Genomic DNA, 15,994 nt, shown 5'->3' on the forward strand with positions numbered 1-15,994 from the left:
ATTTGATATCTGCATGTTAATTTGAAATCATGCTATGTCACATCAAACATTCTCTTTCTCTAACAGCCACTGTGCTCATTTCAAGAAACACACTGAACGATGATTCGATCCAAGCACAAAGCTGCACAACAACATTTGTCCCATTTACCTATTATTAAGCAGCCTTCAATTTTCTTTACTCAAGGAGCATTATAATTTCATGTATAACAATCAGCAAAATAAAAGCTCAGATAGCACTAATAGTGAAGTCTTAAGGCACACAAATTGCCCAATGCACCTTATATTACCAAAAACAAATATCCACTGGCGGAAACAATATAACAGCTGGAGCGAAATCTAATAACCATGATCCCATGAATCTATGTAGTGGATACTGTGAGACATTTATCTGATAGTCACACCCCAGTTTTCTACAAGACAGAGCTATCAGTAACTTCAGTTGTTATGATCATGATGAAGAACACCATTTGGATCTTCAAGGCGGTCCATCATCAAATGATGACTAAAAAAAGATGCATGGCCTATCTAGGTTTTGAAGATTCCGAGTGACTAGGAACCATCATAAGCTTGTTCTCAACAAGATTACTGTCAGAGCCAGTCATCCAGACCTGAATGGTGGTAATCTTTGGCATACATCACTGACCAAAAAAGTACTGCCTTTCATACACAAATTCGCTCAGAGCTCAAGGGGATGTAAGCAATATAAATGAAGAAAACGCCATGCCCTGGAGAAGAAATATACAGTAGGTGACTTCACTATGACCACTTAACACCATGTGGCAGCTTGTTTGCAGAGAACAGAAACATTAAGGCTCGTACAAAACAACCATAAAAGCAATAGTGAGCAGATGAATCTTAGAGAAAACTGAAGGCAGCAACATGTCAAAAGCATCTTTAAAGTATCGAATAAGTAGTCATAGCAAGGAAATTTGAAGAAACCTCTACGGAATGTACATACCGCAACACAGTAAGATGATTACACTACAATTAGAACATTTTTTATGATCCCTACCCTCTAAGGCCAGCGGTCATCTTGATCAGGCTTCTTGACAAAGATCTGGTTGTAATCTGGTCGAGACATCTGTAATAAAAGACACATTCAGTAATTAGTGTAAGACGTTGATATAGCAAATTGCAGAATACAAGATATAGCAAATCATATAGAGCAGACTACATCTGTTCCACTACAGGCATGATTTGCTACTGAGACATCTCTAGGTAACATCTCTACCTCCAAGTAACATGAGATGACTGAAAGATTCGCAGCTAGTACATTCTAGACTGTATCTCCAGACGACCAGCTAGCTTAATAGTTTTGATTTGAGTAGCATAGTTGGAGGCTTCGAGCATTAACCATGGACACCAATGAATACATTCGACCTCTGTTATTCAACACCGCCGAAATTCCAAGCAACAGACGGGGTACTTGCATTGAATTAGCTACTACCATCTCTCCTACGGTTTCAATTGATTCTTTCTTCCGTATAAACACTCAATCACCATAGAGGCAAGCGAACGACGCTAATTGAGCATAGACCATCCTACCCGATCTCTTACTAGCAGGTGCCGCACCAGAATTTTGACCCGTTAGTCAGATGCGAAATGTTCAACGGGGGGAGAAGACGAGGGGTGCGGGCTCACGAGATCCTTGAAGAGGATGAAGGCGATGAGGAAGAAGAGGACGAAGAGGATCTCGAACTCGGCGAGGCGGACGAAGCGGAAGACCTTGTCCACCACCCTGGTCAGCAACCCCGGATCCCGCCGGCCCCCGCCCCCGCCGACGCCCCGCTGCTGCCGCATCCCCTCCGGTCGCGCGCTGGCCCCTCGACTGCCTCCCTGAAGCCATGAACCCTAGACGTGGGTACAAGAGAGAGATGTGCATATACACGTATAGCTGGGCGAACGGGGAGGAACAGCTACCGGATCACCGGCGGCGGCGTGGGTGAGATGGAGTCGATCGGCGCGGCGGAGCAGGTCGTCGGACGCGGGGAGGAGGGACGGGCCGGGGACGGTGGGCTCGCGTGTCGCGGTCCTCGCGGACTATGCAATTGCCGGCAGCTCCAGCTGTGGCCCGCACGATCTTGGATCGGACGGCGGAAAGGTCGAAGCAGCGAGGGGAACCAACCCGTTGCACTTTGCAGTTCGGCGAGTCCAAATTGTGCAGTCCATTGCGCGAGTTTGTTTACCGTCTCACATTTAGTAGAGCCCTCAAACCCTCAAATTCTTAAAAATAATTTTTTTTTACAGTTTTCATCGAAAAAACGGTGTAGACTAGAACCCTTAAACTCTTAAACCCGTAAAAAAATTAGAGGTCCAACCATCAAACCCCTTCCCAGTCTGTAGAAGTGAGGGTTGGGAGGGAAAACTCCCCCCAACCCGCACTCCACTTCACACATCGCGCGGGAGGGAAAAACTGCCCCGCCTCCCCAGCTCCTCCCGCGTCCTCGCCCCCATGGAGGCCCCGGCCGCCGCCGCGCCAGCCACCCCGGCGACCGCCGCGCCCGCCCCCGCGCCCACCTCGGCCGTCGCCGCGCCCGCCCCCGGCCCCATCCTGCAGCCGACCGTGGCCGACGTGGTGGCGGCGACCCACGTCGGGGCCAAGCGGTGGCGGGTGGGCCTCGCACCGCCTCCTCCCGCCCCGGCCGCCGCCGCGCCCGCCCCGGCCACCGTCAAGAAGAGTCGGCCGAAGGTGTCCTCCCGTGGGCCACGAGGGGCTTCCTCCAAGGTCGCCGACGCGTCCCCGAAGCGGAGGAAGGTCGCGCCGTGGAAGAAGCCCGCGGCCCCGACCGCCGTCGTCGCCGAACCTCCTCCCGCCGCGCACGAGCTGTTCGAGAAAATGGCAACCCCATCCTCGTTCATGGACCTCCTTCAAGACGCGGAGGTGGACCTCGGGGCTCCGCCTCTAGAACCCTTTGGTGAGGAGGTTGAGGAAGATGAGGAGGATGAAGGGGATGACGAGGAGGAGGTGGCCGAGATAGGGGAGGAGGCATTCATCACCGCTTCCCGCCCACACGCGCGGTCGACAAACTACACCGAAGCGGAAGATATCCTCTTGGTTCGTGCTTGGGCATCTGTGGGGATGGATGCAACCACCGACACAGATCAAACCGGTAAAAGGTATTGGCACAGGATCGAGGACAACTATTGTAGGATCAAGCCGAAGAATAGTGGGTTCATCTCTCGCAGTTACCGGTCGCTTCAAGGCCGGTGGGATTTGATGAAGCCCGCTTGTGCTCGTTGGAGTGCGGCCATGGACCAAGTGAGGGATGCACCACCTAGTGGAACCGTGGAGAGTGACTATGTGAGTACATATCTCTTCACCATTTTGATTATGTGTGTGTACTATGTGTGTTCTTATGTGATTATGTGTGGTTGATAGGAGACAATTGCCGGCATGAGGTACAAGGAGATGGCCGCTTCCAAGGGCAAGCCATTCCCATTTAAGCATGCTTGGGCAATTCTTCAAACCTTTGACAAGTGGAAGTTGAGGGATCAAGAGACCACACCCAAGAAGTCGGCAATGCTTAGGATGGATGATAGTGAATATGAGGAGAAGGAGAGGAACTTGGGCAAGCCTGAGGGAACCAAGAAGGGCAAGCAAAGGGTGAAGATGGAAGGAGAGGCATCAAGCCTAAGGGAGAAGATGGAGCAGATGATGAAGGCAAGAGAGGAATTGACAAGGAAGACATTGGAGACGAAGATTCTTATCACCGAGAAGAAGAAAGAGGTCAAGCTTGCACAAGTGGAAGCAAAACGTGAAGAAGCAAAGCGCAAGGCCAACTTGGAGGGGAGGATGATCAAGGTGAAAGAGGCAAAGGTATGGAAAGAACTCGTGGTGGAAGAGAAGGAGCACATGATGATGTCCAAGAAGGACATGGATCAAGAAAAATTGCAATGATGGAAGGACTACAAGGAGGATATCGCAGAGAGGAAGAGGATATTCCGTGGTGCATCCTCTACTCTTAGAGGTGACACTTCGATGAGTGGTGTGGAAGAATCCACCACCGGCGACAATGGAGGTGCTTTATGGACGTGGAAGTGGTCTAGGAAATGGCGACAAGTGCAACTTTTTGGTGATGGTGCCGATGAGAGGGGGACGATGATGATTGTGTGATGTAAAAACTATTAAACCATGCATCAATGATCTTTATTTCCGTGTTTGTTTGAAGGTTTATTATGTTTTTCTAGTGAAAATTGTGCAATGCCAAATGACAGTTTTAAGGGTTGGGGTTGGGGCAAAGACTAGAACCCTCAAACCCAACCCTTATAACAGAATATTCCGTTATAAGGGTTGGGTATGAGGGTTCTAGTCTTTGCCCCTGTTTTTCAACCCTTAAAAGTGTCGAAAATGGCCAATTCTCAACCCTTAAAACTGGTTTTAGATTTAAGGGTTTGAGGGTTCTACTAGAGATGCTCTTAGAGCATCTCTAGTAGAACCCTCAAACCCTTAAAACAAAAACCAGTTTTAAGGGTTGAGAATTGCACATTTTTGACACTTTTAAGGGTTGAAAAACAGGGGCAAAGACTAGAACCCTCAAACCCAACCCTTATAACGGAATATTCTGTTATAAGGGTTGGGTTTGAGGGTTCCAGTCTTTGCCCCTACCCCAAACCTTAAAACTGTCATTTGGCATTGCATAATTTTCACAAGACAAACATAATAAACCTTCAAACAAACACGGAAATAAAGATCATTGATGCATGGTTTAATAGTTTTTACATCACACAATCATCATCTTCTCCCTCTCATCGGCACCATCACCAAAAAGTTGCACTTGGCGCCATTTCCTAGACCACTTGCACGTCCATCAAGCACCTCCATTGGAGTCATCCACACCGCCATCGCCACCACCACAGAAAGTAGAGGACGCACCACGGAATATCCTCTTCCTCTCTGCGATGTCCTCCTTGTAGTCCTTCCACCGTTGTAATTGTTCTTCATCCATGTCCTTCTTGGACATCATCATGTGCTCCTTCTGTTCCACCATGAGTTCTTTCCATACCTTTGCCTCTTTCACCTTGATCATCCTCTCCTCCAAGTCGGCCTTGCGCTTTGCTTCTTCACGTTTTGCTTCAACTTGTGCAAGCTTGACCTCTTTCTTCTTCTCGGTGATAAGAATCTTGGTATCCAATGTCTTCCTAGTCAATTCCTCTCTTGCCTTCATCATTTGCTCCATCTTCTCCCTTAGGCTTGATGCCTGTCCTTCCATCTTCACCCTTTGCTTGCCCTTCTTGGTTCCCTCGGGCTTGCCCAAGTTCCTCTCCTTCTCCTCATCTTCACTATCATCCATCCTAAGCATTGCCGACTTCTTGGGTGCGGTCTCTTGATCCCTCAACTTCCACTTGTCAAAGGTTTGAAGAATTGCCCAAGCATGCTTAAATGGGAATGGCTTGCCTTGGAAGCGGTCATCTCCTTGTACCTCATGCCGGCAATTGTCTCCTATCAAGCACACATAATCACATAAGAACCCACATAGTACACACATATAATGAAAATAGTGAAGATATATGTACTCACATAGTCACTCTCCATGGTTCCACTAGGTGGTGCATCCCTCACTTGGTCCATGGCCGCACTCCAACGAGCACAAGCGGGCTTCATCAAATCCCACCGGCCTTGAAGCGACCGGTAACTGCGAGAGAGGAACCCACAATTCTTCGGCTTGATCCTACAATAGTTGTCCTCGATCCTGTGCCAATACCTTTTACCGGTTTGATCGGTGCCGGTGGTTGCATCCATCCCCACAGATGCCCAAGCACGAACCAAGAGGATATCTTCCGCTTCGGTGTAGTTTGACGACCGCGCGTGTGGGCGGGAAGCGGTGGTGAATGCCTCCTCCCCTATCTCGGCCACCTCCTCCTCATCATCCCCTACATCCTCCTCATCTTCTCCAACCTCCTCACCAAAGGGTTCTAGAGGCGGAGCCCCGAGGTCCACCTCCGCGTCTTGAAGGAGGTCCATGAACGAGGTTGGGTTTGCCATTTCCTCGAACACCTCGTGCGCGGCGGGAGGAGGTTCGGCGACGGCGACGACCGGGGGCGCGGGCTTCTTCCGCGCCGTGACCTTCTTCCGCTTCGGGGATGCGCCGGCGGCCTTCGAGGAAGCCCCTCGCGGCCCACGCGAGGAGACCTTCGGTCGGCTCTTCTTCGCGGGTTGGACGGTGGCCGGGGCTGCCGCGGTGGCCGGGGCGGGGGCGGCAGCGGCCGGGGTGGGAGGAGGCGGTGCGAGGCCCGCCCTCCGCCGCTTGGCCCCGACGTGGGTCGCCGCCACCACGTCGGCCACGGTGGATGGGGCGTGCAGGGCGGGGGCGGGGGCGGGCGGGGCTGAAGCGGCGGCAGCCTGGGCGGGAGGGGCCGGCGTGGGGGCGGGCGGGGCCGGCGGCCAGGGTATCCATGGCGCGGCGGCTGGGACATGTAGTTTCCCTCCCGCGCTCGAGATGAAAAGGAGTGCGGGTTGGGATTGGGTTTGCCCTCCCAACCCTCACTTCTACAGGCTGTGAGGGCGTTTACAGGTTCGACCTCTAAAAGTTTTTACGGGTTTAAGGGTTTAAGGGTTCTAGTCTACGTCGTTTTTTCGAGGAAAACTGTAAAAAAGCGGTTATTTTCCAGAATTTAAGGGTGTGTTTGGTTGCTGTCATGGACTTGAATGTCACGGGTCGAACCCGTTCCTAGCCCTCGTTCCTGCGTTTGGTTTACCAACCGGAGTAGAACCCACCCATTCCACTTTAGGGAATATTCCCCTCAGATCCGGAATGCGCTAGCACCAGCAAATCCACGGAATCGCACGGAACGGCTCGTCTCGCGCAGCCCTATCCTCATCTCCTCCCCAGCTGCGCCGGCGCTCTCTCTCCCTCTCCAGGTGCGCCGCCGCCTCCCTCTCTCCCTGCCGCGCCGCCTCCCTCCCTCTCTCCCTGCCGCGCCGCCTCCCTCTCTCCCTGCCGCGCTGCGCCGCCGGCCGCCGGCCGCCTCCCTGCCGCGCTGCGCCGCCGGCCGCCTCCCTCTCTCCCTGCCGCGCTGCGCCGCCGGCCGCCGGCCGCCTCCCTCCCTGGCGCGCCGCGCTCTGCTGCTGCGCGCGCCGCCCCTTCCTCCCTGCCGCGCCGCGCTCTGCTGCTGCGCGCGTTGCCTGCTGCTGCGCGCGCTGCCTGCTGCTGCCTGCTGCGCTGCCTGCTGCTGCTGCGCGCCGCCCCTTCCTCCCTGCGCGCGCCGCCCCTTCCTCCCTGCCGCGCTGCATGCTGCTGCCTGCTGCTGCCCGCGTTGCCTGCTGCACTCTCTGCCTGCTGCTGCTGATTTTTGCCAATGCCCGAATTTTTGTTATTCCAATTTTCATTCCATGCCTCCCAACCAAACACTGGAACGGAACCATCCCGTTCCACTTTTTTGCTCGTACCAAACACAGGAACGGAACCGACCCGTTCCTCTGGAATGGAACCATTCCATTCCATGACAGTTGGTTCTCCAACCAAACACACCCTAAGGGTTTGAGGGTTCTACTAGAGATGCTCTTAGGGTGTGTTTGGTTGGAGGGATAGTCTAGGATGGTTGTGGGTATCCCTAACCAGGTGGCTCGGGATAGCTTTTTTTGTTTGGTTGGGAGGGTGGGGTTATCCCTTTTTTGTTTGGTTGGGAGGATGGGATCCAGCCGTGCCGGCCTCCTGCCGCCGGCCGCCCTGGCATCCACCCGCGCCGGCCTCCTCCCACGCCGGCCGCCCTGCCGCGCCGGCCTCCTCCCGCGCCAGCCGCCACCCGCGTCGGCCTCCTCCCGCGCCGGCTGCCCTGCCGCACCGGCCTCCTCCCGCGTCGGCCGCCTCCCGCGCCGGCCTCCTCCCGCGCCGGCCACCCTGCCTCTTCCCGCATCGGCCGCCCCGGCCGCCCTGTCGCGCCGGCCTAGCCCGGGATCGAGAGGAAAGAACGAAGCGCGCGGGGTGGTTGCCACCGCCCGCTCGTTTTTCGCGGGTCTGGCCATCCCAGTTTTTGTGGAATATTCGGGGTATCTGGTTGCCTCTATCCTTCTTTGCCCCGGAACAAAACAGGTGGCAGCCACCGAAAAAAGGCTATACCTCTCCCTAAGAGGATATCCCTCAAACCAAACACACCCTTACTATTTCTCATTTGCCAGCACTCTGCGCCGGAGCGCCCGCCCAACTGTTGGGCTGGTCGACCTGCAGCTGTCAGATTTGCCCATCCCGAGCCGTCGGATCCCGTCGTCCGCAACCTTTAGCATGCGCACGGGAAAAGTAAGAGGCCTGCATCGCAAGCGCCCACCACCTCGCCTCGCCTCCTCATCGCTGGTCGACCTCACCGTCGGTCGCCGCTGGTCGCCGCCTCGGCCGCCCGTCGAAGCACCATGGATGCAGCTTCGCGACTCAGCTCGTCCAGACCGCTCGTCGCCCCGGCTATTGATATGTCTCAAACGTATCTATAATTTTTGATGGTTTCACGCTGTTATCTTGTCTTCTTTGTATGTTTTATGTACCTTTTTTATATCTTTTCGGGGACTAACTTATTGATTCAGTGCCAAGTAACAGTTCCTGTTTTTCCGTGTTTTTGACTCTTTTCAAATCTGATTTTGGAACGGAGTCCAAACGGAATAAAATCCCCGAAATGATTTTTTTCCCAAACGAAAGAAGACCAGGGAACCTTTGGGCCACGCCAGGTGGGCCCCAGGGAGCCCACAAGGGCCCACTCCGCAACCAGGGGGAGGCGGTGGTGGGCAAGCTTGTGGCTTCCCTGGCCGCCTCCTGATCTAGGTTTTGTGCCTATATATTCCCAAATATTCCGCAAAAAATCAGGGGAGTCTCGAAAATACTTTTCCGCCACCGCGAGTTTCCGTTTCCACGAGATCTCATCTGGAGACCCTTCCCGGCGCCCTGCCGGAGGGGACTTTGGAGGTGGAGGGCTTCTTCATCATCATCATCGCCCCTCCAATGACTCGTGAGTAGTTCACTTCAGACCTACGGGTCCGTAGTTAGTAGCTAGATGGCTTCTTCTCTCTCGTGGATCTTCAATACAAAGTTCTCCATGATCTTCATGGAGATCTATCTGATGTAATCTTCTTTGGCGGTGTGTTTGTCGAGATCCGATGAATTGTGGACTTGTGATTAGATTATCTATGATATATATTTGAGTCTTTGCTGATTTCTTATATGCATGATTTGATATCCTTGTAAGTCTCTCCGAGTCTTGGGTTTTTTTGGCCAACTAGATCTATGATTCTTGCAATGGGAGAAGTGCTTGGTTTTGGGTTCTGCCATTTGGTGACCTTTCCAAGTGACAGTAGGGGCAGCAAGGCACACATCCAGAAGTTGCCATCAAGGGTAAAAAGATGGGATTTTTATCATTGGTTTGAGATTATCCCTCTACATCATGTCATCTTGCTTAAGGCGTTACTCTGTTCTTATGGAATTAATACACTTGATGCATGTTGGATAGCGGTCGACGTGTGGAGTAATAGTAGTAGATGCAGAAAGTATTGGTCTACTTGTTTCGGACGTGATGCCTATAGAAATAATCATTGCATAGATATCGTCACGACTCTGCACAGTTCTATCAATTGCTCGGCAGTAATTTGTTCACCCTCCGTCTACTTGATTTAATGAGAGAAGCCACTAGTAAACACTACGGCCCCCGGGTCTATTCACATCCATCGTTTACAACTCCGCTTTTACTTTGCTTTGTTACTTTGTTACTTTCAGTTCCCACTTGGCAAACAATCTATAATGGATTGACAACCCCTTCATAGCGTTGGGTGCAAGCTTTTGTGTTTGTGCAGGTTAGTGAGATACTCTTCCGCCGGATTAATACCTTGGTTCTCAAACTGAGGGAAATACTTATCGTCGCTGTGCTACATCACCCTTTCTGCTTCGAGGGAATACCAACGTGCCGTAGTAGGAGTATTTCTAGCAAAATTGCCAGGAGTACACAACAAACATCAGAAGTATTTCTGGTGCGTTGCCGGGGAAGAGGATCGCTTGCCGAGGAGGATCGTAAAGAATATTCTCCCGACAACACGCCTATTTCTGGCGCCATTGTCGGGGAGGAGAAATCAAGATCTATCCAAGTAGGTCTCACAAACTCTTCTCTTGCATTTACTTTTGTTGCGAGTTGCCTCTCGTTTTCCTCTCTCCCACTTCACATTTGCCGTTTTCATTCGCCTTTCTCCTTCGCCGTTTTCTCCTTTGCCGTTTTCGTCCGCCCTTTTTCTCTCGCTTGCTTTCTGTTCGCTTGTGTGCCATGTGCCCTCAGTATGCTTGCATCTTCGCTTGCTGAAAATCTAGTGATATGGATCCTCATCCACTTGCTAGTCTCTTTAAGAGACCCACTCGTGTGGAACAAATTGCTATTGAGTTGAGGGAAATTGTCTATTCCTTTGGAGTTTTGCGTAAGGTGCGTGAATCTGAAAATTGTGAGGAAGAAATTCATGAAGTGATTCACGAGGGCTCCTTGGATGAAAAGCATGATTGGAATGATTTCACTATAAATCCTATTAGTGATAATGATGCTAAAAATATGCAAAACCCTAAGCTTGGGGATGCTAGTTTTGCTTTGTCCACTACTTGTTGCAATAATCATGATTGGGGTGATGATCTTTCTTATGATCTTGAAAATTTGTTCAAACCGCATGATGAATATGATATTTGCAAGAATACAGAAAGTGGGATTGGAGAAGTCATGACTTTATTTGATGATAATCCCACTATTTTTGAAGAGCGTCAACTTTGCATGCATGTGGATCATGAAAAGAATATCCTATGGGATAGCTATATTTTTGAATTGGAATATGATCCCACATGTAATTGCTATGAGAGAGGAAAATATTTTGGTAGAAACTTTCATGTTACCAAATCACCTCTCGTGATGTTGAGATTGCTATTGTCTCTTTCTTCTTCCTTGCATATGGCAACTATTGGTTGTTTTGCCAATATGTTTTCCTATAAAATGCATATGCATAGGAAGTATGTTAGACTTAGATGTGATTTTCACATGCTTTAGGATGCTCTCGTTATGCTTCAATTCTTGCCTTTTGTGAGAGCATCATTGATGCCTAGCTAAGGGCGTTAAACAAAAGCGCTTGTTGGGAGGCAACCCAACGAATTTATCCTTTTTCTTTCTGTTTTTTGTTTTCCACACTTTCATAATTATGTTATGATTCTGTTTTTTGTGTTTCTTTTTGCGTTTGTGCCAAGAAAAACCGTTATGATTAGTCTTGAGGATGATCGTTTGGTCATGCTGGGAAAGACAGAAACTTTCTGCTCACTAAAAGAATTTTCATTTTTTTTACGTAAGAACTTTTGAGTTGATTCTTTTTTATTCTGATTGCTACGCAAGTTCTTCAGACTGTCGTAATTTTTTAGAATTGTTGAAGTACCAGAGGTATACGAAACATACAGATTGCTACAGACTGGTTTGCTGTTAACAGATTCTGTTTTTGTTGTGTTGGTTGCTTATTTTGATGAAACTATGGATAGTATCGGGGGGGTATTAGCCATGGAAGATTGAAAGTACAGTAACCCAACATCAGCACAAGTAGAATTTAAGTTTGCTACAGTACCTAAGGAAGTGGTGGTTTGCTTTCTTGTACTAATGTTATCACGAGTTTCTGTTTAAGTTTCGTGTTGTGAAGTTTTCAAGTTTTGGGTGAAGTTCTTATGGACAAAAAGATAAAGAGTGGCAAGAGCTTAAGCTTGGGGATGCCCAAGGCACCCCAAGAGATTCAAGGATGCCGTAAAAGCCTAAGCTTGGGGATGCCCCGGGAAGGCATCCCCTCTCTCGTCTTCAATCCATCGGTAACGTTACTTGGGGCTATATTTTTATTCACCACATGTTATGTGTTTTTGCTTGGAGCGTCTTGTATCGTAGGAGTCTTTTATTTATTTTTTGTTGTGTCACAATCATCCTTGCTGCACACCAAGAGAGATAGACATGCACACGCCGTGATTTTGTCGAGCTTCACTTATATCTTTTGGTAGACAATTCAGCTCACATGTGCTTCACTTATATCTTTTGAGCTAGATACTTTTGCTCTATGTGCTTCACTTATATATTTTAGAGCACAGCGGTGCATGGCTTGGTAGTTGATCTATGCTTTGAAAGTAGTCTCATAAGGGGTAGTTATCCAAAGGGATACGAAAACTTCCTCCTTCATGTGCATTGAATAGTTATAGAAGTTTGATTTATCTCAATTAGTTTTGAGTTGTGGTTATGGTAATATTGAAAGTCATGCTAGTAAGGTGTTGTGGATCTAGAAATACTTGTGTTGAAGTTAGTGATTCCTGTAGCATGCACGTATGGTGAACCGCTATGTGATGAAATCTGAGCATGATTAGTATATTGATTGTCATCCTTTGCGTGGCGGTTGGGATCGCGCGATGGTTTATACCTACCAACCCTTCCCCTAGGAGTATGCGTTGAATGCTTTGTTTCGATTACTAATAGAACTTTTGCAACAAGTATATGAGTTCTTCATGACTAATGTTGAGTCCATGGTTTAGATGCACTTTCACCTTCCACCATCACTATCTTCTTAGTGCCATGCAACTTTCGCCGGTGCACAAAACACACCATTAGCCTCCCTCAAAACAGCCACCATACCTACCTACTATGGCTTTTTCAAAGTCATTCCGAGATATATTGCCATGCAACTACCACCATGACATGTGCCACCACGTCTACTTACCTTTGCATGATCGTAAGATAGCTAGCATGATGTTTCCATTGATGTCTATGCCATGCTAGATCGTTGCCACGGTAAACTACCGAAGGCATTCCATATAGAGTTATAATTGCTCTAAGTTTTGAGTTGAAAGTGTGATGATCATCATTATTGGAGCATTGTCCCATGTGAGGAAATAAAAGAGGCCAAAGAAGCCCATAAAAAAGAGGCCAAAGAGCCCACCAAAATAAAAAAATGAGAGAAAAAGAGAGAAGGTACAATGCTACCACTTTTTCCACACTTGTGCATTTTGAGCACCATGATCTTCATGATTGAGAGTCTCTCGTTTTGTCACCACCTTATAGCTAGTGGGAAATTCTCATTATATAACTTGGCTTGTATATTCCAATGATAGGCTTCCTCAAAATTGCCTTAGGTCTTTGTGAGCAAGCAAGTTGGATGCACACCCACTAGTTTTCTCTAAGAGCTTTCACATACTTGTAGCTCTAGTGCATCATTTGTATGGCAATCCCTGCTCACTCACATTGATATCTATTGATGAGCATCTCCACAACTCATTGATTGCCTAGTTAATGTGACTATCTTCTCCTTTTTGTCTTGCAACCTCCACCACATTCCACACCATCTATAGTGTTATAACCATGGCTCATGCTCATGTATTGCGTGAGAGTTGAAAATGTTTGAGAAAGTAAAGGTGTGAAACAATTACTTGGCCAATACCGGGGTTGTGCATGATTTAAATTCGTTGTGCAATGATGATAGAGCATAGCCAGACTATATGCTTTTGTAGGGATAACTTTATTTTGGCCTAGTTATTTTGAAAGTTCATGATTACTTTGCTAGTTTGCTTAAATTATTATTGTTTCCACGTCAATAGAAAACTATTGTTTTGAATCTAATGGATCTGACCATTCACGTCACATAAGAGGAATTACAAAGGACACCTATGCCAGGTAGCATGAAAGCATCAAATATTCATTCTTATCACTTCCCTACTCGAGGACGAGCATGAGTTAAGCTTGGGGATGCTTGATACGTCTCAAACGTATCTATAATTTTTGATGGTTTCACGATGTTATCTTGTCTTCTTTGTATGTTTTATGTACCTTTTTTATATATTTTTGGGGACTAACTTATTGATTCAGTGCCAAGTAACAGTTCCTGTTTTTCCGTGTTTTTGACTCTTTTCAAATCTGATTTTGGAACGGAGTCCAAACGGAATCAAATCCCCGAAATGATTTTTTCCCGAACAAATGAAGACCAGGGAACCTTTGGGCCAGGCCAGGTGGGCCCCAGGGAGCCCACAAAGGCCCACTCCGGCACCAGGGGGAGGCGGCGGTGGGCAAGCTTATGGCTTCCCTGGCCGCCTCCCGACCTAGGTTTTGCGCCTATATATTCCCAAATATTCCGCAAAAAATTAGGGGAGCCTCAAAAATACTTTTCCGCCACCGCAAGCTTCCGTTTCTGCGAGATCTCATCTGGAGACCCTTCCCGGTGCCCTGCCGGAGGGGACTTTGGAGGTGGAGGGCTTCTTCATCATCATCATCGCCCCTCCAATGACTCGTGAGTAGTTCACTTCAGACCTACGGGTCCGTAGTTAGTAGCTAGATGGCTTCTTCTCTCTCTTGGATCTTCAATACAAAGTTCTCCATGATCTTCATGGAGATCTATGTGATGTAATCTTCTTTGGCGGTGTGTTTGTCGAGATCCGATGAGTTGTGGACTTGTGATCAGATTATGTATGATATATATTTGAGTCTTTGCTGATTTCTTATATGCATGATTTGATATCCTTGTAAGTCTTTCTGAGTCTTGGGATTTGTTTGGCCAACTAGATCTATGATTCTCGCAATGGGAGAAGTGCTTGGTTTTGGGTTCTGCCATATGGTGACCTTTCCCAGTGACAGTAGGGGCAGCAAGGCACACATCAAGCAGTTGCCATCAAGGGTAAAAAGATGGGGTTTTTATCATTGGTTTGAGATTATCCCTCTACATCATGTCATCTTGCTTAAGGCGTTACTCTGTTCTTATGGACTTAATACACTAGATGCATGCTGGATAGCGGTCGACGTGTGGAGTAATAGTAGTAGATGCAGAAAGTATCGGTCTACTTGTTTCGGACGTGATGCCTATAGAAATAATCATTGCATAGATATCGTCACGACTCTGCACAGTTCTATCAATTGCTCGGCAGTAATTTGTTCACCCTCCGTCTACTTGCTTTCATGAGAGAAGCCACTAGTAAACACTACGGCCCCCGGGTCTATTCACATCCATCGTTTACAACTCCGCTTTTACTTTGCTTTGTTACTTTGTTACTTTCAGTTCTCACTTGGCAAACAATCTATAAGGGATTGACAACCCCTTCATAGCGTTGGGTGCAAGCTTTTGTGTTTGTGCAGGTTAGTGAGATACTCTTCCGCCGGATTGACACCTTGGTTCTCAAACTGCGGGAAATACTTACCGTCGCTGTGCTACATCACCCTTTCCGCTTAGAGGGAATACCAGCGTGCCGTAGTAGGAGTATTTCTGGCACAATTGCCAGGGGTACACAACAAACATCACTACCCCGTGCTCCGGGACTAAGCTCGCCCACCGTTTGCTGCCCCCGCCGCTCGCCGCCCCGGCTGCCCCGCACTCGGGAACTCAGCTCGTCCACCGTTCGCTGCCCCCGCCGCTCGCCGGCACACTCGCCGCTGCTCACGCCCGTCGGTCTTCACCTCGTCGATCGCACCTCACAGCCCTTGTGTTGCAAACGCTGGAAAAAAAGTTTCAACCGTGTATAGAAAAGCTTCAACCGTTAAGAAAAAAACTTCAACCAAAAAACTTCAACGAGGGAAAGTTGCAAACATTGACAGAAAAAGCTTCAACCGTATATGAAAAAAGTTTCAAACACCGCTCCGACTACAACATCTCGCGTGGTCACTCATCAAAAAGTTTCAACCGTGTATAGAAAAGCTTCAACCGTTAAGAAAAAAAAGCTTCAACCAAATACTTCAACGAGGAAAAAGTTGCAAATGTTGACAGGAAAAGCTTCAACCATATATGAAAAAAGTTTCAACCGTCGCCCCGGCTGCAGCATCTTGCGTGTTCATCTTCGGTCACCGCCGTCAGGCGCAGCGGCTGCCGGTGGAGAAGCCGCAGTGCTCGCCGACAGCGCCTGAGGTTGCAGGGGGGAAGGGAGAGGAGGGATGAAGAAGAAGGAGGAGGGGGAAGGAAAGGGAGGAAGGGGGAGAGGAAGGGAGGAAGACGAGGTGCCACGCGAGATCTAGGAGATCGAACGCCAGCCACGCGACCGGTCGAACGTTTCGGCCAGCGCGCTCA

At 48.9% G+C, this 15,994-nt stretch overlaps 1 protein-coding gene across 2 annotated transcripts; it reads right to left on the reverse strand.

The window, feature by feature from the left end:
• Positions 1–243: 243 nt before the first annotated feature.
• Positions 244–2,153, reverse strand: LOC123407929. Of its 2 annotated transcripts, XM_045101178.1 has the most exons (4): positions 1,921–2,153; positions 1,642–1,836; positions 1,013–1,081; positions 244–725 (listed from the first exon to the last, which is right to left on the reverse strand). In XM_045101178.1, the coding sequence occupies exons 2-3, from the start codon at positions 1,798–1,800 to the stop codon at positions 1,016–1,018; spliced, it is 225 nt and encodes a 74-aa protein (XP_044957113.1). In that variant the 5' UTR covers positions 1,801–1,836; positions 1,921–2,153; the 3' UTR covers positions 244–725; positions 1,013–1,015. The 2 variants fall into 2 exon arrangements, with proteins under 2 accessions (XP_044957113.1, XP_044957112.1); XM_045101177.1 differs by lacking the exon at positions 244–725 and having other exon boundaries at positions 881–1,081; positions 1,921–2,071.
• Positions 2,154–15,994: the final 13,841 nt, after the last annotated feature.

This window comes from Hordeum vulgare, chromosome 7H, assembly GCF_904849725.1.
Source record: "Hordeum vulgare subsp. vulgare chromosome 7H, MorexV3_pseudomolecules_assembly, whole genome shotgun sequence".
Lineage (NCBI taxonomy): Eukaryota > Viridiplantae > Streptophyta > Magnoliopsida > Poales > Poaceae > Hordeum > Hordeum vulgare.

Bases quoted from the DNA above. Each gene is read 5' to 3' on its own strand.
- LOC123407929 (XM_045101178.1), bottom strand. From the start codon at position 1,800: ATGCGGCAGCAGCGGGGCGTCGGCGGGGGCGGGGGCCGGCGGGATCCG. The intron at 1,082-1,641 runs GTGAGCCCGCAC...CTTTTATTACAG, and splicing joins TCATCCTCTTCAAGGATCTC to ATGTCTCGACCAGATTACAA.